Genomic DNA, 27740 nt, shown 5'->3' on the forward strand with positions numbered 1-27740 from the left:
TAGAGTTGTGCAGTTTTATTTGAACAAAAACCAGTGTCGATATTTTTAATAAAGTCTACATTACACTAAATGCATGTACATTTGTAAGAAGATAACCTAGTTGTAAAGAAGGTGCAGGATAATATGTACAATCATAGTTTAGTTTAAAAAATTCACATTTTACATAGATTTACTTGACAGTCCTAGGCTTTCATGGCATATAAATGGTAACCAAAAGAGGTAACAAAAAAACCCAAACTCCAGTCACAAGGAAATTCAGCTGGAGGACTGCATAATGCACTCAATTTTTCAAATAAACTGTTTCACAGAATTTTTATTCATCCTAAATCAAATTTTGGATATAATTTTTGAACTACTATAATTAACATGTTCAATGAGTATATTGATGTAAACATTTTTGTTTATATCAAAATGGCAACGGTGCCATTTTCTTCAATAAAAATACGCATTTTTTGTTGTGGTCTGGTCTTCCACTTTTACAAATTAGAATAATTACACAGGATGTTTCTCAATACATGGTAAAAACTATCAAACAGCAAGGAGGATATGTTCAAAAGACACTTTGAAGTTTTTCAGTCCACCTTCACAACACTGTAAATCTTACTTACAAACCAGAAGCAGGCAAAAAATCCAATAGTCCCTGAAACAAGAAAATAATAATGGTTAGTTTATCTTCCAGCTTGCCCTGAGAGAAAAATCTAACATGTACTTCCCAGCAGGACAGAATATAACACTGTAATCCAGCTAACTACCCAGAAAAACACTTCTTAAATTTAACAACACACTTTCATCCTCAAGCTAGGTTATTGATTTAGATCAAAGATGACTTTTAGGGTCCAGGCTGCTTCACGTACATTTAAGCCACCGATGACCGTGTTGCCACCACTATGAGCAGGGGCACAAGCACCAATTCAGAAACTGACTTTTATAAACATGCCAAGCCAGCTCCCGCCTGATTTTTTTAGGTCTACAATACTTCACTGCCACCCATGAATTATGACACACAACTAGGCCTTGAAAAAATCCACCCATCCCAGTTTTATATTCATTGTGCTCTATTTATACTTGAGAATAGAAATTTCTTCTTCTGTGTATCCTGTTACTTCCTTTTGGCAAAGGAATGCTCTGAGTGCTACAGCAGCTGGAAGTAAGCAGCAAGTGAAAGCAGCAGTGACAAACCAAAACACTGAATGAGATTAGTATATAACAATTTTCTATTTTTAAACTGATGAAGAAATTTGTCGTTTTCACCAGCAGTCACTTTTATTGGGCAACTGCAAAGACACTGTCCATCACATTTACTTTTAAATTACTTTAAGAATTTCATATGCAAGGAGACAGAGTTCAAATTTAGTCTTCAGTCTCTAAAGGAAGCAATTTATTACTCGTCACACTTTTACTAGTTGCAAACTGCCACAGAGATGTTAACCCTTAACAGACAAAAAAGGGGAAGATCTCAATTGCACAGAGTTCCCTCTCAAAAACACAGCTACAAGCCAGCCCTGGGACAGCCCTTCCCAGCTCCACTGCAGGCATTCGCAAGATCATGCACTCAGCTCCCTCCAGTTTCATATTATCCTTTTCTGTCTGTACAGCCCATGTTTAACATCCAATCTCTTTCACTATTGTGACTGACTTAATAACTAGAAGATTCTTTATGAAGCATTCGGGTTTTTTACGAGTTACATTTCTATCTTTCAAACTATATCTTCACATTTCCCAAGCGAACAACCCATCTTGGGATGCTTATTATCTGTATGCCAATTCTTACATTCCTCATGCTACCATGTATATTTTCAGTTACAGGCTTTTTGACAGACTATTATTATATGCCACAGATTACCCTTTCCTTCGAAGTTTGCAGTTGTTGTTCTCTGGAACAGTAGGAGACAGCAGATTTATGGCCGTTGATAGGAGATGAGACAGCAGCCGCACAAAGAATGCGATTCCTTTGTAGGCTTGACATCACTAAGTCTTTGCAGTTCACGGTCATATCCTGCTCCTTCCTACTGTGCCAAATATTCTAATACCAGCATTGTTACTCTAAACCTTACTCTCATCGTTTTGTTCTAATAACGGTTCTCAGTCTCTGCTTCCTGGTTTTTATAAAATAACTCTCTCCAAGCCTTTTATGGCTTTGAAAGCAGTTTCTTCCAAATGTTTAACACATTAGATACCTTAAAAATTGTGTTCTAGAACAAAAGTGTACTATCATAATTACAACTGTCCCAAGAATGACAGCTACTGTAGTTTTCTGAGCATGCCACAACTTAATATGGGAATACACTCTAAATCCACATATTTTCCTCTGATCCTTGTTAGTCTGAATCTTTATAACACATCAGTTTTCTATAAGACATTGCCTCAGTTATAACAGAACTTGAAGACTTCATACTGTGAACAAGCATTTTATCTATAAACAGATTTACACAAGTTTCAGTAACATTGATTTTCAACTCCCCCTCCTAAAAAGTCTGTTTAGCAGATCAAAGATGAAGTACACCCTGCTTATTTTTCAAACTTTATCAAAAATTCTGCCAATGTACTAGAAGCAGAGTAAGACACTTTTTAAGTGGTGATGTTTGTCAGATATCAGATTTGAATAATAAATTCAGGAGAGAAAGGCAACACTCATCACCAAGACACAGACTTAGGTAGTCAGAACCTTCTCTGGTGAGCACAGATTCCTTCTGTTGCTACCTCTACATCAATAATTGGGGCTAACCAGCACTGTAATTTCTTCTTCCCTCCCATGAACAAATATATCCTACAAACTCCATATGTGGATAGCTCTAAGGAGCAGAAATATCAAAACCAGAACATCAAACTAAAGACCCCATCATCTATCAAAGGTACCTCTCCTAAAGAGCCGCTTGATGCTCTAAGATCAGTTTAAAGGTAGTGGCACAAACTAGGTTGAAAACTGGTTATCAACTAAGTTAAAAATCCAACTGCAGATTTAGGAGTGCAAATGAATCACACCAAATCAACTAGGTGGTTTTAGTGCCTTTTTTTTTTTAATAACATGGGCCAAATAGACTGGAAGCTTCTAAAGGCTCAGGTCAGCAGAGTTGTGTTGACATTGCAACCAGTATTACTGGACAGAAATTAATATAAGGTAAGAGAACATTATTTATAAGGTTCTCCTGAACAGTAGCTTTACCTACATGATTGCTTATGTTAGTGCAAAAAAAAAAAAAAAAAAAAAAAAAGCTCAATTTTGGCCTCTATTTTTAAGAACATGAACCACAGCACAGTGCCTGGTTCCACTGAAATTCAGTGTTTTCCCCCTCAACCCTTGGGATGTTTGTGATTCCATGAACACTACAAGGCCCAAAAAAGGTAAAGCAGTAAAAATGTTTCTGATTTCCTACATAGCAATAAATATTCCAGTCAAAGGGATCTGCAAAGGAGTAGCAACTGGGGAAAAAAACACTTCTGAACTAGCGTGGCTTGTTTGAAAATTCTAGCCAGGATGTTTTCCACATTTTCTGCATTTTAACCCATTTCACAAATTTGCCACTTGTTCCAGATTTGAGCACTTCATACTGGATCTTTAGGCTGGTGCTGACAAGTACCACAGGTTTTCAGATTCTCCTTTTAACTACTTTGTCTAAAGCCAATCTTAAAACACAGACAACTGCACACTCTGTTTCCTACACCTGTACCTCTACCCAGTAGAACTGCTATTATTACTGGCACTAGTTAAAATCCAACCTTGCCATATCACATTGCATCCCTTGAAATGTATTTTCTTGAAGAGCATAGGTAAAGGTAGCACTTTAATCTTGACCATTTTTCTAAGCTCATCTTGCACCAAAATGAAAATCATCCCTTATTAAAATGAGCCTCTCATTAGAACAGGAGAAGTATTTAGGTAAGGATTAGATAAGACCATACCAGGATGTTGCTTTTATTTGTCTCTTTCAAAACAGATTCAAACTGAAACCCAAGTTTTGAAGCACTATCAACAAGATGCACACCTCTGCAGCTCAGGCTTTTCTCAAGACACCAATGAACACAACATGACAGAGAACAGGTACCTAAAGGCGTTTTTGGAAAAGCTGTTAAAAAAAATTCTAACACTAAGTACTTAAAAAAAAACACCAAAAAACCACAACAAAAAAGACCCAAACAAAGCAACAAACAAACTAAAACTACAAACAAATGTGTAAAATACCCCGCTAGTTGCAAGAGTTGAGACCATTACATTTATTTTCTGATTAGTCAGAACTCCTTCACATTTTGAGGTTTTTTACATCTTTCACATGCACATGTCTATCAAATGACCCAGCACCAAGCCTAACACCAATTCCTCAAATGAGCCTTTCTAATCCGTTTGTTTGGTTTAATCCAATATAACAAATTAGTTGGCTAGTGTTTACTTTACCCAAGCCTAACCATTCACCAACTTAAACTGCATGAAAAAACACCTGAATGGTCTGCATTGAAGAACTCACTGTTGTGGGATAGATCCTTATTTTTCCCCTAAGCAGATGACCTGCATATTTTAAGATTCTACCTTTTAAAATAATCCCTACTATCCTAGGAAAGTGATGCCATCCCAGTGTACAGCAGCTCACTGCATGTCATTTACCATTCTAGAGAGGTACAGGTAAAGGATCTTTTGCAGGAGCCATTTAAAACTCACAAATCCAGACATGAAGGTGACTCAAGACACTTCTTTAGCCAAGAAGCAAGATATGTCCAAAAATCCCTTTATATGTAGTGGGGAGACACTGACACTGTCTTTGTTTTTTGATGATCTTGTCCTCTGCTTTATATTCTACTGAATAGTCTGGTCTGTAAAGATATACTCTCACTTTCTGGTACACAGAAACAAGATGCTATACACAAAGCCAGCATCTAACTGAGTAAGGGACAGTTATTAGTAAACCAGGTTAAATTCAAAATTAAAAACAAGGATTATTGCAAAGAATAATGTCAAAATACATTAAGCAGACTCTACTCATCTCTTCTAGCTTTATTGTTTAATGAAGAAAGAAGAATTCAAAGCACGAGCAGATTGTAAGAAAGCAAATAGAAAAGCACTCTGCACTTGGCTGATACTTCTCATGTACCTTAAAAGCTCTCTGTATCATACTGGTTTCAATCACCGCACAGTGGTGGGTGCTTCAGAATCTCAGATTCTAAACACAATCTACCCAGAAGATCAAAACTCAATTTTGAAAATGGCATTAACTCACAAGTGAAAATGATGTTCAAAAATAGAGGTCACTGTAAAGAAACATGCTTTGACTATGTTCAGGATTTTTTTGCCTCCACAAATAAAATACATGTAATAATGTAGCTACCCCCATCCAACCGCACTTGTTATTTCTTCAAAGATTAGCTGCACTTTGTACATTAAAATTAAATTGTCTGGTTTAGGTGTGCACACCATCAGATTTCCCTGGTCAGATTTTATTACTGTCAGTGTTGGTATACAAGCATTCAGTTCCTATTTACTTATTCATGATCTCTTTTGAAATGCCCTGGGTAACGCAATACGTTGCCCCTTGTATTTCTGTCACAGTTGCTGAGACCTAGTGGGCAAGAATAGAAAAAAACAAGATACCTGGCGCTAACTTAAGTGGAACAGATCATGGTCCCATTTTTGCAAGGCTATTAATGCAAGGCATGTGTAACATTACATTAGCAAACTCCTTCACCTCCAGAAACTGTGAAAAACGGAACCCTTATTTTCTAAAACTATGCCTGCTAAGGATTATTTTACAAAACAAAGCAAAGTTAGGTGTCTACTGTTTGTGCCATTTGTCTAGAACAGTTTACACTTCAGGTCCAAAATCTATCACCTAACTAAATATGGAAAAGAAAGTTACCACAGCATTTTACATTAGCAAGGATTTATTATGTACTCCATGCATCTGTTGTACTAATTAGCCTTCTAGTGACTAGCTATTCTATTAAATGTAAAAAAAAAGGAGGGCCATGTAGTAGCTTCCCTCATGAGCTACAAAAACAGCACAGGGAGCACCATTGAGGGTTTTTTTCAAAAGAAAAAGACGACGCTGCAAAAATAACTGCAGCACAGTTTATTATTGTACTTCAGGGTCTCACTGGCCTTCATATCAAGAACTCCAGGATGAGCATATCTGAAGCTTTGAATACCATTTCAGCAGCTGGCACGACAACCTCAATTATCATTTTATATATGAAAGGGACATTTTTAATTCTACCAATTTGCATATTGTAAGTGATATTGAAATTGGCAGGATAGCAACTAACCTATGCTAAAACTCAGACACATATTAACATATTGCTTTAGCATAAAAGTAATTAAAACATTCTAGACTATCATTTTTGGGGTTTTCAAAAGACAGATAGATAGACAGACAGATAGATATTATAGAAGACATCTGGAGCTTGTCTGTTTCACTACAATTTAAGCAGAGGTTCAACTGGTAATATGCAAACTTCCAAGTTTGCTTTCTAACAATTAAAAACCAGAAAAGTTAAATCCTCCTAGTTTTTTTCCCTGCTTTTTTTTTTTAGAACTTTTATTGTTCTTCTTAGGAGAGAGACATTTCTAAAGAACAAAAACCAGCAATAAGCAACAGCTACTGTTATTTAATATAATTTCTACAGCATAACTGCTTTTTTCAAACACATACAGGAATTTTCTTCAGGTTTTTATGAAGAGTGGGTTTTTTTGCCTTGTGCCAACCAGTACTAGGAAAATTAAATACATAAGGATGAAAGAGGTCCTTCTCCCCGTTACACTGACAAACTTGAAGTCTGATGTTAAGACTTACCTTCATTACCTATTTCAGCCACTCTTTTTCAACTGCAATTAACTAAAAGATGCATTTCACAAAGTGAACACAATGTAATCAGAGCAGCTTTCAACAAACAGGCAGAAGAAGTTAAAAAGTACCAATATAAACTACCACGCCATCCGCAGAGAAATCCTCTATTACAAATCTTTGGAGTGACTGTCATGGCTGTTTTATCAACAGCCCATCATACGCGAACAAGCATTTTCTCTAGTTCTGTCATTGCAGTATTTCATGAAGCCAAGCAGTGACACCTAAAAGATCTGACTTCATGTGTTAAATCTACATATACAACAGCAGCAGTATGATGAACGCCAAGATAAAACACTCATGGCTATTTTTCAAGGCCAGTACCCCTTCAAAGAGCTTCTTATTTCACCAACACATAGTATATTTGGCACAAATTTCTCATCAAATCAGCCTCAAAATTATTGTTTCAGTCAAGTGACTATGAACATTAAAATAATCCTCTGGAAGATACTTTGTTTGCATGAGCTACATCAGAAAAGTTGGACAATTAACACTGGAGAGCCATATTTCAAATTGGTTCCTCCAGTTAAGGTACATTTCCATCATTATGAAGTGGTTTAACGAGCAAGTAAGACAATTCTAACAGTACTAAAACTCTATCTTGTCAACATTCACTTCTTCCCCAGCACCAGCCTCCTTCACTTGCTGATAGTGAAAGCTGAAAATATCTTTCATACTCCATATGCAGAGAGAAATTATCTTTAACTACAGAACTTCTAGAACCAATTATGAAATCCAGAGTCAAGTTAATACTCGATATCAATGAAATGAACAAAATACTCGATATTACATAAAATGATAATACTTGATAAAATTAACAAAAACAGGCCTTTGAAAATATAATGGCTTGATATTCAGTAAAGGAAAATTAATTCTATCATAAATAAATGTAATTTCAAGTCAGGAAGAAAATGTAAAAAATCTTACTGTGCTGTGTGGTGTAACAAACCATGTAAGTAACACCACCTAAAGAGTCATAAATTGTATTTAATATTTCATGTAATCTAAATGTCACCTAATGTTTCTCATTTCAAAACCAGAGCCCTCTATATTAATTTTAGTTTGAGCATTGTACTTACCTGTGAAAAGGAAAAAAATCAAGACCATGATCATTGTGTAACCAAAGTATAAAATGGTGCTGGCAGTTCCTGTTATCTGGAGTTTGGAGAAGAAGTAATGGACTGCATAGATAAAGAGATAAACTGCTGTAAAGCTGCTGGTCAAGAACGACCTCCACCACCAGTGATAGTCCTGAAAGAAACAATAAACCGCTTGCTAAGAATCACCATGTAGGAAATGGAGTATAGATAAGATGGTGAAAAATTAGCATTGTCTTATGAACACATTTAATTCTGTAAAACGTAGCTCAGTAAAATTCCAACATGGCATGTAGATATTTTCTTTTTTCAAAGTCAGCCGTATTGCTTCCACTACGAAGATGAAACTACTCTAAGATCAAACCTGTTTGGTTTTGCTTATCTGTTGCCAGCAGATGATTTTGAAGCAGAAGGCACATTTCAGAAGAGTGGCTAAGACAGGCATGCCAAGACTGAAAATGCAATCAGTTCATAGTGTCCAGCATTTCACAGTGTATGTGAATACCTCACCTGTATTTCTAACATCTTCCAGTTACAAGTCATATCTACATCAGAACTGCAACTTTTACCTCTGCACACAGGTGGAAGTAGCACAGCAAAACTGTAGCCTCTGAACATGTAATTAGAAGAATTATAAAAACTAGGAACAGGAATCCAAACATATAATACATCTGATGAGACCTAAAATTAAAAACAAATAAAAACACGAGTCTCATTTTTGGTTGTAGTTCTGAGTTAATTCACAGTGTCACATTACCAGATTCTGAGTCTATTGAGTGGAGGTGACAATTACTGCAGTACAGGATTTGACAGAGGGAGTATTAGTTGCATATTCCCTCCATGCTTCCCTTTCATAGGATAAAGGGAAGTGAAAGTCCACAATGTACCTGTTTGTCAGGTGATTATATTTTTCAGCAGTTACATTCCACATTTTTTGAAGACTGATATAAAAAGTTAATCTAATGTACTTGCATTTAAGAACTGGTTTAGAAAACTGTTCTGTAAGATCTCTCAACCTATACACCATAAATGTGTAGATTGATGACACTGTAAAAACCCGGCACCTTCAGGATAATATTTCCCATTGAACAACAATGTATTAGACATTTCACGTTTACATTGTGAAAGTAATGAAAGACTGCACTGGTTTAAATTTTCACACACGGCTTGATTGGGTTTTACAAGATTCAGGAGTGGAGTGGATTGTTCATGGGGAGCAGATTTTTTGTTTTGCAGAACATGGAATCCCAAGATCTTGACCTGATTCTGATCTACACATTTGAAACTGTTAGATCACATTAGTTTCATAAATCATAATATAGTTACACAATGGATTAGGCTCTACCTAACCACAACAGCATCCAACCACATTTGTGCTGTACAGAGCCAGATGTAAAAGATAAAACAAGGCAATAGGACTCTCAGATAATACTATCAAGTTCTCCTTAAGAAGAATTAGTTTTGTAAATTCTAAGCACAGAAATAAATATAAAAGCTCCAGAAATTCCATAAAATTTGCAAAACTATCAAAAACTTTCAAAATTGGTTTATTCCTTATATTATGTGCTTTGGGATGTTCAAAATCACCATGTGTATTATCAAACCTGTATAAATAGAGGGAAAAAAAAGTGATACTCACCAAATGCTATTCAGAATGAAAAAAAGTTGAATAAAAATACAGCCAAAAGGCAAGATACCACCCATGATGATACCAGGCAATGGCTTTGTGAAAAATGACTGCTCTGGGATTTGGCGAGGAATCTGGTTTGTACGCACTGGATGCTCAATAGGCTGCAGAAAAAAATAATAGAGATAAAAGATTAATTATTACATCATAAATAAGATTACTTGTCCCTAGCATTAGCATATAAAGATTTATAAACATAACTATATTTTCATTCATAAGCCATCACACGTTATCAAACAAAAAAACCTACATACTTGATATCCATCACTAGGAAAAAAGCACATGTGCTTTAGACATTCCAACTATGGGCCAGTAATCAAAGCAGAACACAAAATAAATCTGTTCAGTCCTTAACTCAAAACAAAGTAAAATTTAAAAAAATCCAATAAGATCGCCTTTTTCTTAGCTGTCTGGCATTACTTCAAACTAGTGAAGTACAAAACTGAAGCCTCTCTGAAGTACTACTTCCAAACTCAGCAATACTACTACTATTGCTGGAGCACAAAAAGCAAGTAAGGGCTCCAAGACCATAATTAAAACCCGATTCTAGTGAATGGACAGAGCAAACCAGTTTGGTATGACATTACAAATGCACACTCTGTTTCAATATCAAGGAAGTAAAATATCCTTTTACAATCATGGGATTACAGATGTTTCGATCCAACCAGATCCTGCCTAGAACTCTTGCTTCAATGGCTCAATTACAGAGGACAGGTGTATTTCAAATCTGTAATCAAAGGACCCTACCTTCTCTTTGAAGCCAAAATAGGCACCAACAAAGGTTAGTGGGACTGAAATTCCAAACCACATAGCAAGGATAGCAACTAAAGTGCCAAAAGGGATGGCAGCTGAGGAGCCTTTCACCCACAGAATGAGATTCATAATGAAGAAATCAGCAAAGACAATCCTGAAAAATAAGTTCAGAAAATATATTACAATATTCAAGAAAGAATAAATATCACTTAGTATTACAAAATGTAAATTATTTAAAATAAATGTAGCTTCTTTCAATTTTCCAATTTCCCAACAGTCCCAATTTCTTTCACCACTGGTGCAGGTAAAGTAAAAATGTCTGCACCATCCAATATTTGTAATGTAGGTAATGTAGGTAAAGCCATTATTTAAATAAAGACTCTGTACATAACACCAAAGAGTAACAGAAACATGCCATTGAAAAATCTATACAAAAAATGGAAAAATACAGAATAAATGTAAAAACTCCTTATCTGGACCTTCTTTCCAATTAAAACCATAATTTTTTTTTTTATTTATGTCCCTTATAAATAGTAAATTCCTTCTGAATAAATATAGTGATAGCAAAATCTCCTATTAGGAAGCCCCATGGACTCTCACTACATGGACTCTAATGTGCTGCTGCAGTTTGTGTCACAAGGGGAAGGGGGGATTAAAGAGGGCTCTGCTCTACAACAGAAATATTTCTATAAGCACGGAGTTACACATACTAAGTAGCCTGTGCTTCTGGAGAATTTAAATAAAGACTGCACCATGATTTGTCTCCAGACCTGCTTTTCCCTCTCCCCTTAAACACATCTGCCTCATTTTCTAAACATCCTGGACAAAAGTTAGAAACAACTCAGAGACAAGAATCAAGGTGTTGCTGAATCAAGGTGAGATGAAGATTTCAAATATCCCATTCTGAAAACAAAGCAGAATGTTCATTCTGCAAAGGAACTCCATATTAAAAAAACTTGTGCTGACTGCCGTTATTTCTGGATTCAAATATAACACCTCAGAAAGGGTGCTGTACAGTGCACCACTGTCGGGGTTTTGTTAAAAAAAAGTGTTCCTGAGGCAGAATTTAAGCTACCCCAAAGTGAACATGCACCCTGTATTTAATTGAAAAAGGAAGGAGGAAGGATTAGAGCAATAGACAGGCTCCTTTTTTTCCTAGGAGAGGCCTGACACTTGCCAAAACTGCTTGGGGGAACAGACTTGTTCAATAAGCACACCCAAGCGACCCCTGGTGTAAGCATCTTGTTTGAACAAAAAATAAAAATCAAATCCATTTTAAAAGTCTTTCTAATCTTTATCATTTACCCAGACTCATAACATAGACTTCACTTACCCCCTCCACAATTATAAAAAATACTGCAAATATGAGCTCCCATCAGTCTACCGAGATTAAAAAGAACTTGGGCTGTTTATGATATTATGCAAATTCACTGAACTAGCACAGTGTAATCAGGGCATCTGTTCAGATTCTGTCAGCCTCAGTCATTTTACTTCCTCTGTGAAACTCAATTTATTTGGGAGTGTAACTGACTAGCACAGTATTCTTTCCATTGATATATATTTTCTTCTTTCTCCTGATAACATCTAAATGACAGCAGGGAGACTGAAGCACATTCTGTTAAGAAGTAAGACTTCTCATGGAAATACTAGACTTGATTTTTAACTTGTTTAATTTGATGAAATTCTGCTTTACTTGAAGCCAAGTCATGTTTTATTCATTCTGAGGCTTTGGGGGGGAAGAAATACCTTAAGAAACTTTCTTCCACTTTTGCCAAAAATACTTGCCAAGGGATGACTTCATGTACTCAAAGTTGCAACCAATAAACATGGAAGACTTGCAGAAGAAATGAATTTCTGCTCCCTCTCCCCACTAATTCTCAAAAAAAGGTCATAAGAGCTATGAGAAAACAAAAGGTTGAAGTGCTATTGCCCTTCCCAAGCAGGACAGTATTGCCCACATTATATATAGTATGATACACACTACAGCCACATCCCAAACTGGACACCACCTACATTCATGTAACATTATAGATACATATTATAATATTGGCTTTTTGCAAATATTAAAATGGATTCTATATGTGTGGTGCTAAAGTAACTTTGCTATAAAGATATCGTTTTTATTTCTGTTTTAATTAAGCTTAGACACAGTAGTGAAATAGCTGATATAAGTATGCTTGTGTTAAAATGCCTGCTTGGATGGGATAACATCCAATGAACACAGGATAAGGACACCTGCTACAGATATGCCAACTATCAGCACTCACAGTCTGAAGAGAGCATGGACCAAGGCCCAAACTGGAAGTGATAAAGAGAAGGAGCCAAAACCAGAGCCAAGAAATAGACATGCTCTAAAAAGGTGGAGGGGCTATGTAAAACAGCTCCTGGAATCTGTGAACTAGTTGGAGGAAAAGTTTACTATGCATAATTGTTTATGAATATGTAACAAGCTGATGCGATAGAAATGGTATATAAAGGGTGTTTTCAAAAATAGCAGGTGTGCTCTTGGCTGAGTGCCAAGACACATCCAGCCATAACATCTTTGCTTTATTGTCTTTGTCTCCTATTGTCATCTATTAAACTCTAAATGTTTCCAGGAGAGTGAACCATGTTTTTCACATGTAAGAAGATTATAACCAGAATCACCCAGTACTGCAGTACCAAACTGGAATGACCCCAGCACTGTGCCCAATGTTCTGGTGCAGTGATTCCCAAAGGCTGTGACACAACCTTGTGAGAGAGTTGCCCCATTCCTCCTACCCCCGCACCTGACAACAAAGCAAGAAGCCAAGAAGCTGTGTTCCAGCTGTACCAAGCTCCAGCTCCTCAGAATTCACTTTTCTTTATAGTCACAGATAGGCAATGCACAAAAGTACCATACACAAAGTCACACAGACAAGCATCATAACAATTGGCTTTTCCCCAACTCCTTCCCACTTCTGATTCGTTTATACTTAAGAATAAAAGAAAGAATGAAGGGAAACAATACTGACCCAGGGCACAGCAGAGCTGTAAGCAAGACATTGGTCTTCCACTTCTCACCTCTGAATGCTGAAGAGAAAAAGCAAAAACAATTTCAATGTCAAGACTTTTTCCAACTGTTTTGCAGAATGGCAGCATAAAGCAGATACACTGTCTGAGACACCAGCTCCAACTGGAGGTATATATTCAGCCCAGCAATTCTGAATTTAACACTTTGTGTCACATTAAATAAATGCATGTACTTACTCTTGTACATTCTAGCAGACACATAACCAGCTGGAGTTCCAAGTAAGACCCACAATACAACTGCACAAGTCATCAGAGCACCACGGTTGGCAGGAGAAAGGAAACCAAGGCAAGCTAGAACTAAAGAAACAAAAAGATTTAGTTATTTGTGGACACATGTCAAAATATCCCTGTAACACAGGGATAAACCTGTGAAGGTTTATCCCTTTCACTACCACATATTTAAATGAAGGCTGAGTGCCTAAGCTCTTGTACAACCTCATCACATAAACATACCCCTAATGGTACTGTTTCGTTCAAAAGCATTATTTTCACCTCATCTCTTAAGTAGAAAACTTCTCATAGCCAAAACGCTGAAAAATAAAATGCCACCATCCATCAAAAGCATTTTCTCTTGCCACCAATTTCTTTCTATACTACTAAACTGATTGTGCAGGAAACTATCATTGCTAAGCAACATACACAGTTGTGATCAACAATGACCGACAAGCCTTTCAAGAAAATTCTAGTAATCTTACAGTATCATGCAATAAATAGAAAAAAGCAGCTCCCCTATGAAAGACCAAAATCTGAGTTAAACCTGGAGAACAAAATTTGAAAGATTCTTCTTTTGTACTAAGTATCAGTGTACTTTCCAATTCTACTGTATAGTAAAAAAAGGAATGCTCATAAAATTTACAGATAACCAATAATAAAATAGAATCAAGTAACAGTTCCCATGCATATACAGCTATTTATGGCAGGCTATCATTATCTCAACATTGTGTCAGTACTATTTCACTGGCGTGCACTCTTGCTCATATTTCTGTATGGCTGCAGCCTCATGTCAAACATATTGGACAGAAAGGGTTCCCAGAACAAAGAAACTTGTAAGAAGGAAGTTTGATTTCTGAATTCATGAAGAATCAGCATTAGCCCAGATATCACAAAGTTTTCAATGACAACGCTTACAACAGCCTTACTAAAGCTATCTAATTACTGTTATGAAATTGCCTTAATATTTTATCCTACTAAAGGAAGAACTCTATTTCCAAAGGAAGGCTTCTATATAATAATATTGCATCTTTCTTACTACTATTACACTACATACACATCATCTTAATGAAGTTACTTACATAAAGTAATAAATGTCATAATGAAAATTTGGGTTCCTTGGCCCAAAAAGACAGACAGTAACATTCCCTTCCTTGGAGGTCTAAACACATCTCCATGAACCAGCTTCCAGCCAAATTCCTCTTGGGCATCTTCCTGTATAAAATCAACAATGTCTTTAGCAGCAATACATAATGCAGTAGTGAATTAACACAAACAAGATGCAAAATACATATTTAAATTTTGATTAGCTTCCAGTTAAGATCCAAAGCCAGACTAATTGCATATGATTCATCACTCATTGATTTTATAACCCCCTAATGGTTCAGTGAAAAAGGCAAGATTTATGAAGAAAATTCTCATCTCCTAAAGCAAGAAAAAGCAAATGTAATTAGTCAAACCATAGAAAATCATTCTAAATTTAAACTAAAACGAAGCATTTAGTTTAGTTTTAACTTCAATCTAGTTCATGCATTTATTTTTTTCTGTTTTCATTTCCAAGTCCATTGGTCTCAATGACAATACTGGAAAAGAATGAAACTGTCTCTGTACTCCAGAAGGAAGTTTGCATCCTGGAATCATGAGGGACAAGTACAAACACTCTGGCCCACTGCCAGATGTGAATGGATGAAAGGATGGAAGTGGTAGGGGGAAGCCTCGGTCCAGTGGCTCTAAGGAACCACTGCTGAAGAACAAAACTTTTCAATAAAGTCACTCAAAACAGACACCTCCCCTCACAAAAAACAACCAAACAACAAAACTAACGCACACAACCAGATAATCAACCCCACAAGAAGACCCTCTACTCCTCATAAAGTTAAAAGCTACAAGTTCCATTCAGTGTAATACTGAGTTCAGTTCAAAGGTCTGCTTATCACTAGAATTAAAGCTTGCCAAAAAACAGGGGAAGAAAAAAAGAAAGAAAGGAGATCACACTAGTGAATGACATACAGATGATGTAACTTTTCTTTTTCTGGAAGACTGTCTTTGCTTTCCCCACACTGATACCTCTGCTTGTTAGAATTACTCTCAGAAGGCTGATATATGAATACAAAAATTGAAAACTATTAAACACAAGATAACACTGATTAAAATACAAAACCACAGCCTATACCTGATAGAAAATTATACCAGATATCCAGGTATAATTCCAACACATCAGTGTTCTTCCAGCAAAGAAAGATTTGTTTGGTCAAAGAAGCATAAATACAAAACTGAAGTCTGAACTTGAACTAATTGTGATAATAACAAGAAAATCGTTGAGGTAAGACAAAATAAAGGCTTTTCCCAGGTAGTTGTAAGTAAGGAATGGAAGAGTTGCAAAGGTTACCACCTGAAGCAAATCTCTGTTTCCAAAATGGTAAACACTGAGCAGGAATAAACGCTTAGTACGTCACTTCCTGATAGAACACAGAATACGTTTACAGATCTGAAATGACTCGTAAAGAATCCTTGTCAACAACTCATCTGGGAAATGCACTCAAAATACACCTTCTGGTTCTAATGTGAACTTTAAAACAAAGAGCTACGTGGTAATTATTTTCATTTAAGAAATCAAGGGAAACCACGTATGGCAGATTGAGACCCTTGATTTATCCTATATAAGCATATGTGCCACAGTTTGTCTCAAAGTTTTGTTTTTAATTAAGTTCTTTTATTACTGGCTAATTAGCTAAGAGTCAAAGTATTTTTCAGACTTCTATTCAAAAAATTCAGCAGTATTTCATACTGCTAACCTTACAACATAATGATAAGAAATATACAGCTAAACCAAGTAGTAAACTGTATTTCAGAGTTTCAAACAATATCAGAGCAAAATTACTCTAAACTTTTCAAAGGTGCTGTAATCCTCATCTCACCCATTAATTTAGCTTAGTGCTCAAAACATTCTAACAAAGATTCAAGTCCCCTACATTCAAGCAGTGATTACAAAGATTTTAGGGAAAAAAAAACAAAACCAAGCAAACAAAAAAACCACTTTACCTCTCACTGAAAGGTGAAAACATACTGACATGAGTTCTCTTCAGTTCAGGAATCCTCTCTTAGTCATAAGACCCTAAAAGTAATCTAATGATTTCTGAACACTTCGTTAATGAATGTCTCACTAAATCCACATCACACTGAAAGCCAGCTAGCATCAGCTGAAACATGAAATGCACATTCTAAGAGCACAGTCACTGGCTGGTGCATCGATCTCTTCTGAAGTACAATCACCAGCATCCCCTAAATGTGAGATACTCCTTTGCTTCTCTGCATCTTCTTCAGCCAATGTCCTCTTTTGCACAATTGTTTCACACCTTTTAAATAAGCTCCTTGAGCTGCAACACATTTTTAAGTCTCTCACACCTGGCAAGAAAATAAAAAACTGTGGCTTTCTGAAAGTCACACCTATCCCTGATGTTACTTATAAAAACTAATCAAGTTTCTACAAGTCTTGCTCTTTATCACATTAAGAATGATCAACTAATAAAGACAAGACAGTATAAAATACTGAACACGATTTAATTGAGAGATCAAATAGAAGCCTCACAAAAACTATCAGTTAAAGGATGTGAGAAAAATCATTCCACTTTAAATCACTGTCTGGATTTCCATTAACAAAAGACATTCAATATTAAAACCACAAAGAAGAACAGAAGTACTTTCACACAGAATTCACAGTCAGTATGAAACATTTTTGTGCATTTTGAAGTATTTCTTTAACCAGATAGAGAGCAACAAAAGTGAAAATTCAAACCCTTCTTGCATCTGACATTACTTCTCATCTTTGAGTTGCAGATACCACTTTTACCAATGAGAAAAAGACTGAGTAAAAATTACTCTCCATCTACTGGTCAAGTCTTTCCAACTCACAATCAGTTATATTCACTTCCATTATGGAAACCTGCAGCTTTTCCATTTTAAGGAGTACATATCTCAAAAGAACTCACAACAGGTTCAGTTGGATAGTAACTTAAACAAACTAGACTCAGTTTAAAACAGCGATTACCATGGGAATTGTATTTACAAATAAAATAAAATATCATTTATGCCCATACCAAGTAGCTCTAACACAGCTACAGGTCAGAAGTTGTGTTGCCCATGAACTGCATTATGATCTCCTAACTAAACAAAGTAATTCCACCACAGTTTCCAGCCACAGGTAACATCAACTTGTATCAGCCTATGTTAATCAGAGTATCTCCAACAATTTTTAACCCCCAGAGATATCAGCATGTATCAAACTCATCATAGTTATACATCTCTCTAGACTGTACTCAAAACTAAGAGACAGACATCACTATGGACAGACAAATGTACTCATGTAAAAACTGTAAATTTTACTCACAGAAGAGTCGATCTGGTTATATCTTGCAATATCTTTATGAAGAGTCCTCAGAATGATCATAGCCACCATGCCAGATAAGAACAGAACAATTACGAGGGAATTCATGATACTGCAGATAAAGAAAATGTCAAACTTTGAATCCAGTAATTCAGGCTTCAGGAGATGTATCAGTTCATACTAGATGTACAGCTCAGATCTGAGGAAAAGCCTTAGATATTCAGACCTTTCAGTATTATCCCATTCAGAGAAGGGGAAAATAAAGGTACACGACTTAAAAGTCTGTGACTTCTTAGGAGACACAAGTGAGTAAAACAGTATTTCATGATACCTTGCTAATTCTGAACACAGTTACATATTGCTTTTCTTTATTTTCCTCCTTATATAACTGAGAAGTAATTTCCCTGGTGAAATAGCTACAGTTCTTAAAGCAGACTGTCAAGTAGGTTTTATATCTATCAACCAATGAAACTGATTTTGTGCCATTTAATATTTTGTAGAGAACAATTTATTTGGATTAGCCTTTTCAAGATTTACATTGCAAAACATTAACACTTCAACACAAATTATATACTTACTTAGTATAATTCCCATGCTATGGAGGGAAATAAAATAAGCAAGAGCTTTTCACATACATCTTTTACTCGTAAAAAAAGACCTTTTCACTGTAAGCAGCTGCTGAGTACAAAACATGCAGTATATATATGTACCTCTCACTTGGCAGTCAAAGCCAGACAGTAACATAAAGAACACTGCAGAGCTGCAATGACTCAAAACTTCTCCAGAATGGAGATGATAAAGTAAAAAAATACAAGCTGTTTTCCTTTTGGATACTGTTGATGCATTCCTTTCACAAAATGCAGTAATACATTTGCTCCCAAGAGATGAAAACTTAATTCACATATGAAAGTACAATTAAGAAATCTTTGTGCTCCCCTGCAAGGTTACTCACTGAATAAATGCAAATCTTACCTAAACCACTGGATGTTTGTATGTGGCATGGACTCCAAAATGTAGTCCCACCTGGAAGCCCACTTAATATTATTCTTTTCCTATAAGGAAATGAAACAGTAATTAATAGAAGCCAGTACAAGTTTGTTGAAGTCTCAAGAGGAAATAAGCATACCACATCTCTTCCCAAACCTTCCAGTCAGCATTCACTTCTAAGCTTGGTATCAACCCTGGATGTAAGATCTCTCTTGCATTAATTCATCTCTAGAGATTCTAAGAGTGAATTTTCATTGAAATCTCCTATCATCATCTTCTACCTTTAAATTAGGCTTCACTAAGCCTCATCTTTCCATGATTTGGGATGTAGCTGCCTGCAGATCCCAACAGCTGAAAAACAATTATAATATCACTACGAGATTTTCCCAGCATAGCACACTGATCTTGAAATTTCAACTTTGTCAAACATACTCCAGAGAAAAATTCCAAGGGAAGCTAGAAATATGTTTTTCTAATCACTTTTAATGGATTTAGCACAGGCTTCTTTGCTCTCTGCCAGAGTGTTGGCTGACACAGACTATTTTCTAGTCTGATTCCTGGCACACAACTTTCATTTCCTGTGATATTCCTGTGATGGACCTTCATGTCTACAACTGAGGACTCTTACTCACAAGCCTTGTCCTCCCCATTTATTTATTTTTATTTGTTTTCTTTGGATGAACACATATGTTGTCCTGCTACTAAATTCTATCCCCTGACTGGCACGAAGTTCTGCTGAATTTCTTCATTTACTCACAAGGTGCTAAGTTTGCACAGCTAAGAACCAAACTGCTCTCATACTTTTATTTTTGTACACATGTGTACTAAACATTAGAGCCATGACGATGCATACTTTTCACATAGTGCTAAATGCCTTGTCCATGTCAGTTAATTAAAGCAGACATGCTAACTTTTTCATCAGAAGTATATTAAGAAGGACCACAAAACAGTTATATATTTATGCTTTATGTAGTCAGGCTTGCTTAAACTGATGCTTTCCTATTTAAAAACGCTTCTCACTGATAAACACTCCACTTTCAAGTTATTTTGAAACTACTAATAAAAAGTAAACCACACAAGGTATTATTTCAAACCAAGGCTTATGGATGACAGAGAGAATAAGCAGTTTTGAAGTGCCACCTGCTGGAAGTATCCAAACCCACTGGATGTGAGCCTTATCTGCTCCATGTCAGGGAAAAAGAGTGTGGGTACCCAAACACCTCACCCATTGTGTAACCAAAGTTCATACCGAAGTTCTGAATCACAATTTACCTCAAGATGTAAACACAAATGTTAATGAAAGAAGGCTCATTCATGTAGGAAAATCAGAGTTGAAAGAGGATTGGGTGTTTCAACGGAAAAGTAACAGGCTACTGAGCCTTGCACCTCAAGGTCACTGGTTCAAATCAAATTCAATTTGGCAGGATGAAAGCTGTTGCCATATCATGGCTGCTTCACTGTCTGTACAAAACAAGCTTGTGGTCTCAAGCCAAACCTTTTAAGACTGGTGTGTTACATCAGAAAAACAGCCACGCTTTCAGGACAGACTGAAACAGAGGTACCAAGATTTGAAGTACCTTGAATCAAATTATAGTCACACCTACAGGAGGCTCACTTTCCATGCTGGGGTAAAGACCCATTTGCCAGAAAGAAACTTCCCCCTAACTCCTTACAGGCTGAATAAAGCATTAGTATATTAGTATACATTAGAGTATTAATTGTAAAAAATAAATGATCACCTACTCAAGAAAAAGCCAGTGAAAAAATAAACACCACACAAAATGAGACAAACCCTTCAACTTCATGAGATAAAACTTCACAGTCAACATTTAACAAAGAAAATGTTCCCAAATATAAACTGTTCTTTAACATAAGACTCTCAGCAGCCTGACTGAAATCTGAAAGCAGAGTTTACCTCAAAGAAGACAACTCTTCCAGTTATACAATCTGCTAATTTTCTATTAGTAATAAAACTCAGGGGGGGAAAGGCCTTCCTTTATATTTTCATAGTGTCAATTAAGTTACAAGAACAAAAAACCTGTTAAGATTTTCAGAAAAATACTTCACAAGACCATCCTTACAGAATTTACACTGCTGTAATCCACTTACAGCTATTAGAAAGTTATCCAATTGCTCTGATTTCATTCTTTTGTGGAATTACATATTCATGTAACAGATTTAATACTTACTTCAAATGTCACAGAGTAGGTGTAAACCAAATTCAGTTTATTGGTGAATTCTCCAGGAATCTCCATAGGTGGGCCTTCACAGCTTAAGTTGTTCTCATCTGTATGCTTGTAGCTAACAAGGAAAAGAAGTTAAATAAAATTTTTAAAAACTTCAATTTTCTTTAAAAAAATTTAACATTGTGCTCCAACCACAAATACTCCCCATAAGGAGAGCTTCAATGTTGAAGCAAAGCACCTGGTCAGAGAATGACAAAATTAAGGTTATGTGCAACCTAACTGCCCCCTCGTGGTCTGCACTGCCAGGGAAAAGGGAAATTCTCATTTTTCAGCCATTCAGGATGCTACTGATAAAGCATTTATGAAAAAATTAATAAGATTGGTAGAATCTTCCCGGCACTCATGGAAGGAATAAACTTGTATAGCAAGTATAATTCACTAAAAAACCACTGTACCTTTGCAAGACAAAAACCAAGTACAATCAAGTCATGTTGTACCAAGCATGTCTGTATGACTTCAGAAACTGTAGTAGTGTAATTTCTTAACTTACTTAATCTCTACAGAAAAGAGAGAAAAGTTTAGCTATAAAAAAACTACCTGGTTTGAAATTTTTTAACTGGGCTGCAATTGCCAAATATAGATAAATATGAACTGTGTATGAACAGATTGACCAGAAGCCAAAGTAGCTGCTCCAGTGTTCTCCTGACCTCTGCGTTGTTGCACCTCCACTCTGGTCAACACAAAAACTAATCAGGTACTGTTTGAGGAAATCAGTTAGTCTTCCTAGGAAATTAGTTGTTGTCATTCAATTCTGAATAGCAGTGTTAATTTGTGGTATTTCAACTATACCTCTTATACAAACTTACACAGGAAAAAGTACACCTGTACATTCATCCAAAGTACATTTGGATGACAGATAACAGATCTGACATGGGAAACTGTTACTCAGTGAAAGGGTGTTTCTCAGTATATCTGAAAACATACACACCCAGATACAAATCAAGCAAAACATGAAAAAGGCTCTGTTGTTTGGGTCAGGTTCTAAAAGTCTGTATAAGTAGCTTTTCCATCACAAGGGACTTCGGGAAACACTATAAAAGCAAAGTTAAATGACATTTACAGTGGTGGAACTGTCCTTGTAAACAGCTCCAGGCATAAACCAGCACACTGAAAACTTTACCAGAAGTCAGAATAACAAGTTACTCAGAATTTATTAACTCCAATAACATCTCTAAGGAACTGTTCTGTCTGGAACTGCTGTTAGGACTCCAGAGTACCAGAACCTGATGCTTTAATGCACAATTACCTTTGTGGTCTCAGTCTTGCCATCACCAGTCTTGCACCAGGCCAGTTTTCATCCTTCCCGCTGTGGTACATGATTGTTATGTCAACGTGGTTGAAGAGGTAGAAAGTGTTCTTCTTGTTAAACTCTGACTATAAAACATGATCAGGAGACTGAGCAACTTCTCCAACAGGAGAGGGCGCAAGAAGTCAAGAACTTTATCATGAGACTGGTGTTGCATGAAGGAGCAACAAAGGCAAACGCTTCAACATTAATATACCTGTATAAAAGACCACTTTCAACAGTCTGGGGAGCCTGAGGAGCAACTGAGTTGGAAGGTCACTGTAGGCAGAGTAAACTGAACGTGCATGATAAATGCAACACTTCAAAGAAGCATCAGACCTGCTGCATACAAATTAACTGACTGCACTGCACAAAAGCAGGAGGTCAAGTGGTAGAGCAGAGTCATGGGAAGCTCTCTCCTCACCAAGAGGAGTGCTGTCCCTCACCCAGGAGGGACAAAACTATCACTACGATCTGTAATTGTACTAGCTCACAATGGATCTCGCAGGATGACTGACACATTTCCAACTGTCAACATAATTTTCTCTGTCACAGCTGTGTTTATAAACCTTCAGCCACCTGGAAAAACCCTGACACATTTAACTTGTAAACTGTGCTAGACGTGACTTTTGCAACTAGAACACAGAGCTCATTTCTAGGACTTCACTAGAAAGCCTCTATCTGATACTGATAAAAGAACATCTTGCATATGAACATGACAGACAAAAATTAAATAGGTACTAGGATGGAAACACATGAAATTTCAGAATAAAACCTCAAATTTTTTAAGACTTTTAAACGCCCACACCATTCTTTTACCTTTATTAAACATATATTAGTCAAAGACCTCTAAGAACATTTTATTTGAAAACTGTATCAGTGAGTCACTGCACACACAAGCAGCACTCAGCTCTGTCAGTGCCCACAGTCTGAACATTAAGCATGTTTACAAACACATCTGTTCTTTCTCAGGAAAACAAAGCTTGAAAGTAAAACCACAAATGAAACCACCCTATACTAACAAAGAAAGTTCCACCACTTACATTTATAACACAAGCATCTTTAACTCTACCATCTGGAGTAACAAAACATCCTATTGGAAATCCTGGATTACAGTATTTTTGTCCATCTTCCACATCATAACACCACGTTACAGGCATGTTATCGATAATCCTAGACAGAAATCATCAAAGAACACGTCCTCAGAAAGGGGTGCACCTCACTTCACAGTGACATTTCACATTCATGTAATGCACACAATTTTCAGTAATGCCTACAAGACGCACAGTAGAGAGACAATTATCACACAAAAGGAAGAAAGCAACAACTTAAAACATAGGTAACAAATGTCAAAAAGCAGAAAATAAACCCAATCTCAAGCATATGTCTTGGCTTACCAGTGATGCTGATAATTCAATTGCATTCCTTTCTTCAAAAAAGCCAGTTTGCTTTTATCAGCACTGTTTCCTGGGTCATATGATCTTGTACAAACCTTCTTGCAAGTTTCTTGCTTTTTAAAAGTGAACTGTTAGAAAAAGCACACATAAAAAAGTCACTTCAATTTTGCTTGAAAGATCTTTTAGCACTTTGGGTTATTTTCAGATAAATTAGGGAAGTGGTTTTTTAAATTACTTTAGCTCCTTACTGTAAGTTTCTGAAGGATAAACCCTGAGGACTGAAAACTGAAAATTAGTAGAAAAGGTAATGCTTTTTCTTTTACCAGTTTGCTTTATTTTGATAATTTCATCATGGGCTAAAACAGACTTTCACTACACCATTCTTCAATGTTTCATGTTAACTTTAGCTGGCTTTCTCCATGACAACCAAGTCAGATAAGGCTGCCAAAAACACAAGTTGCACAATATCTAAGCTTCAAGCATAGACATCACCTAACACAAACACACTCAAATTTGCATCTCCAACTTCTAACCCGGTTAGTATTTACCTGTTAGTGAGCTTAAAGCATGACTGAAAATTCTAATATTATTAAGGCCCAAATGCTAACCAGGAACAGCACTTCTTAATTACTGTTGTGTACAGCCATTTCAAACAGCTGTTAGAACACCTAATCTATTCATTATATATCCAGTCCAAATGACCCATCATGCTACATATTTAAAAGCTTCTTGTGACCACTAGTCATAAGACTTAAAATTACATTAGCTCAGACAATCAAGGAGATTTCTAAGGGCAGTTCATGTAAGGGAGAGGGCATCACCTACTTAACAGACTAATGAAAAGATGTGATCAGGTCCCTTAAGACTGAATAGCAGCAGACTCAGAAACTGCTGCCCCTTTTTCTCACAGGGATGTGGATTATCTAGCAATCGTCACAGACACACGTAGCACAGTCTTCAGCTTGACTGGCAAATCCAAGTCTGGAAACTGTATTTGAACCCCATACAGCTCTCAAACACCAAGAGCCACTGCTTGACCACAGCTCCTCCGCTGCTAATAACTGTCCCAAGCTGATGGCACAGCTTTTTAGATATGCTACATTTGGTCATTGCTAATGCAGGGCATGATACAGAAAAATACCACATACCCAACCCACAAAATATTTCCATGCATTTGTTTTACAGAAGGTTCCAAGTGATATGCATCAACCCTGAAAAATTTGGTTTCCAACAGCAGATGATAAGTATGTACAAGCAGAGAAAAGCTCCAAGAGAGCCATAACCTAATTTCCCCTTCCCATCTGGAAGTTGCCCAATACTACAACCAAGTATACAAAACAGTTCCTGAACTATCACTTTATAGTCTCCAATGTTACATTTAATAAACCAATTATTTCACATCATCTAGCACACCTTACATCCAGCTATTAAATAACTACCTAAGATATAGTTTCTGGACTTCTCTATCACAGAGCAACAGGCAAGAAGGGTGATCACTAGTTTCCTAACTGTAATTAACCAACCTAAGATGCCTTCGGGTTGGGAGGAGTTTTATTGGGTTTTATTACACAAACTCCATAGTGGTTATATTAAAAAATATAAACAAAAATAATCACCCAGTCATCAAATCTTCAGCTATGTCTATGGATTACAGCCATCAGAACAACTACTATCAAATTTAAACAGGATCAACTTCAAGGGACAAAATAACCTTATATGGAGACGATGCTATTCTCTCCCCAAACAGCACTTGTCCAAGATTTTCTGATGGTCTTTTCTCTTCCTTATCTTGACAGAAGTCAAAACTGGAAAAAAGTAGCAAAGGTTCCCTTTTATTTTGAATTGACATATAACTGTAAATGCCAGCCTAAAACAAATTCTTAAATTATGTCCTTAGTAGTTTTCATGATTTTTAACAGTTTAGCCACTGGTAGTTAAAAATCTGAGAGCCTTTGCAAAGAAAGGTGATATTTATTTTAATATCAATTTCAACCAATACATATTCCAGCATATCTTTAACAAAATGGACGATGGTTAATTCACCCACCCTTTTCAAATGGCAATTTAAACAAACAATAGAATGTTTCATTTTGTGGGAAAAAAGGCACTGTGCTACAGACTTTTCTCACGCAGAAAGTTTCTGAAAAACCACACTCCTTTCTTAAAGGAATATTTACAAATAGCATTTAACACAAAACACATTTCACAGAAGGAAAGTGGTTTTAGTCTTACAGTGCCACACCACCAAACAGCATTCACCAATTCTTTTCAGCTACATACAGCTCGAAACTGCTGAATACGGGAGAATGTAACCATTCTGGCTTTGCATTAAACACAGGTAGCAGCACATTATGTTAAAAAACCCCAACATAACAACAAACAAACCCATACTTATCTTTGGAACATAACCATTTCCTCAATCAATGGTCTTAATTCACTGGCTTCCATAAAGTTTAAAGGAAATAGAGACGGGGGATTTCTTAGCTAGTCTTTCATCTTACTTCTACTGCTGCACTGCCCAAGGAAAGAACTAAAATACCTGCAAGTTTTCTTTTCTGTGCCCAGCAGCAAGACTGCAAATCATATTGTTTATCATTGCTTTGTAGGCCTATAAATATCTGCAAAAGCAGGTAGAAATTTTCATATAAAAGAATCAAAATTAAACAAAACCAAAACCAACAAACCAAGAATTAGCTACAGAGCTTTGGCAAAAAAAAAAAAAAAGGAAAGTTAACAGTGACTGGTTTCTGAGTTTCTTTCAATTATCAGGGGGAAAAAAGGAACTCAAAGCATCTTATGTCCTAGATTTGCCTAGCAGGAAAGAACTTTCAAACTATGTCAAACAGTCAACACTAAATCTTGTACTCAGCTCAAAAAAATGCACCCATAAGAAACCCTGCAGCCTTTTTTTAAACAGTAACTTAGGACGGTCAGGTGGCACGGGTGTGGCCTTCATCCCTCCCACCCTCTTGTACTTAATTCCTGCCACTGAGCACCGGATTCACTCTTCCATTCCTACAGCCACAATACTGACACCCTTACAGTAACAGAAAATCGTCTTTCCAAACACTTCTGGAAAAGTATTGGGATGTACTTACGCATCATATTCGTATGGCAGAACTGATTCAACAGAGTCCAGCCGGTTCACGAAGAGCTCAATGAGTGACTGAAACGGGAAAGAAGGAGAAAAAGTATGAAAATACGGACTTTCAGAAACAAACGTGCGGCCGGTATGAAACGCGAGGCTAACTAGCAAATGCTGCTATCCCATGGCGGAGTTACCCTTGGCTGCTGACAGGCCCCGGCCACGGCAGGAAGAAGGAGCTAAGGGTCCTCCCAGCGCTAGGCTGTAAAGTTCAGCGGGAAAAGGGAATACCAGCTAGGGGTGCCTGTCTTCCGGGACAGAGGCTGCCGCCCGCGGGAGGACAGCTACGAGCAGCGGGATTGGGAATGCCCCGCGGAGTCCCCTCGCCGTGGGAGCCCCGCGTGGGGCAGAGCGAGGGGATGGCCCACGTCGGGCCCTCCCGTGCGGGTTCTCACCTTGCAGCTCTCGGTCTGCTCGTTCTCCTCACAGAAGCTGACAGGCGCCAAGCCAGGCAGGTAGAAGGCGGCGCCGAGAGGCGCCGCCAGCAAGAGTGCAGCAACCAGCAGCCTCATCTTGCAGCCTGGACGGGCAAAGGCACCATGAGGCGCAGCGGCAGCCCCGACCGCCCCGGGCAGCGCCTTGCGGAGGCGGCCCCAGCACAGTCGGAGGCGGCGGCAGCCGCGTCACGGCCGGGTCGGGGCCACAGCGGCTGCGCGGTGAAGGGGGAAGCG

At 37.2% G+C, this 27740-nt stretch overlaps 1 protein-coding gene across 1 annotated transcript; it reads right to left on the reverse strand.

Moving 5' to 3' along the window:
* LOC129125675 (transmembrane 9 superfamily member 2-like) lies at positions 1 to 27685 on the reverse strand. Its single transcript, XM_054641228.2, has 17 exons — positions 27465 to 27685; positions 27023 to 27090; positions 25636 to 25729; positions 23925 to 24052; positions 23571 to 23700; positions 22489 to 22616; positions 21186 to 21297; positions 18982 to 19061; positions 18013 to 18121; positions 14708 to 14840; positions 13593 to 13712; positions 13358 to 13415; positions 10359 to 10518; positions 9564 to 9715; positions 8494 to 8605; positions 7907 to 8078; positions 1 to 640 (listed from the first exon to the last, which is right to left on the reverse strand). The coding sequence occupies exons 1-17, from the start codon at positions 27579 to 27581 to the stop codon at positions 573 to 575; spliced, it is 1941 nt and encodes a 646-aa protein (XP_054497203.2). The 5' UTR covers positions 27582 to 27685; the 3' UTR covers positions 1 to 572.
* Between the last annotated feature and the right edge of the window lie 55 nt (positions 27686 to 27740).

Source organism: Agelaius phoeniceus, chromosome 14 (assembly GCF_051311805.1).
Source record: "Agelaius phoeniceus isolate bAgePho1 chromosome 14, bAgePho1.hap1, whole genome shotgun sequence".
In the NCBI taxonomy this organism is placed as follows: Eukaryota; Metazoa; Chordata; class Aves; order Passeriformes; family Icteridae; genus Agelaius; species Agelaius phoeniceus.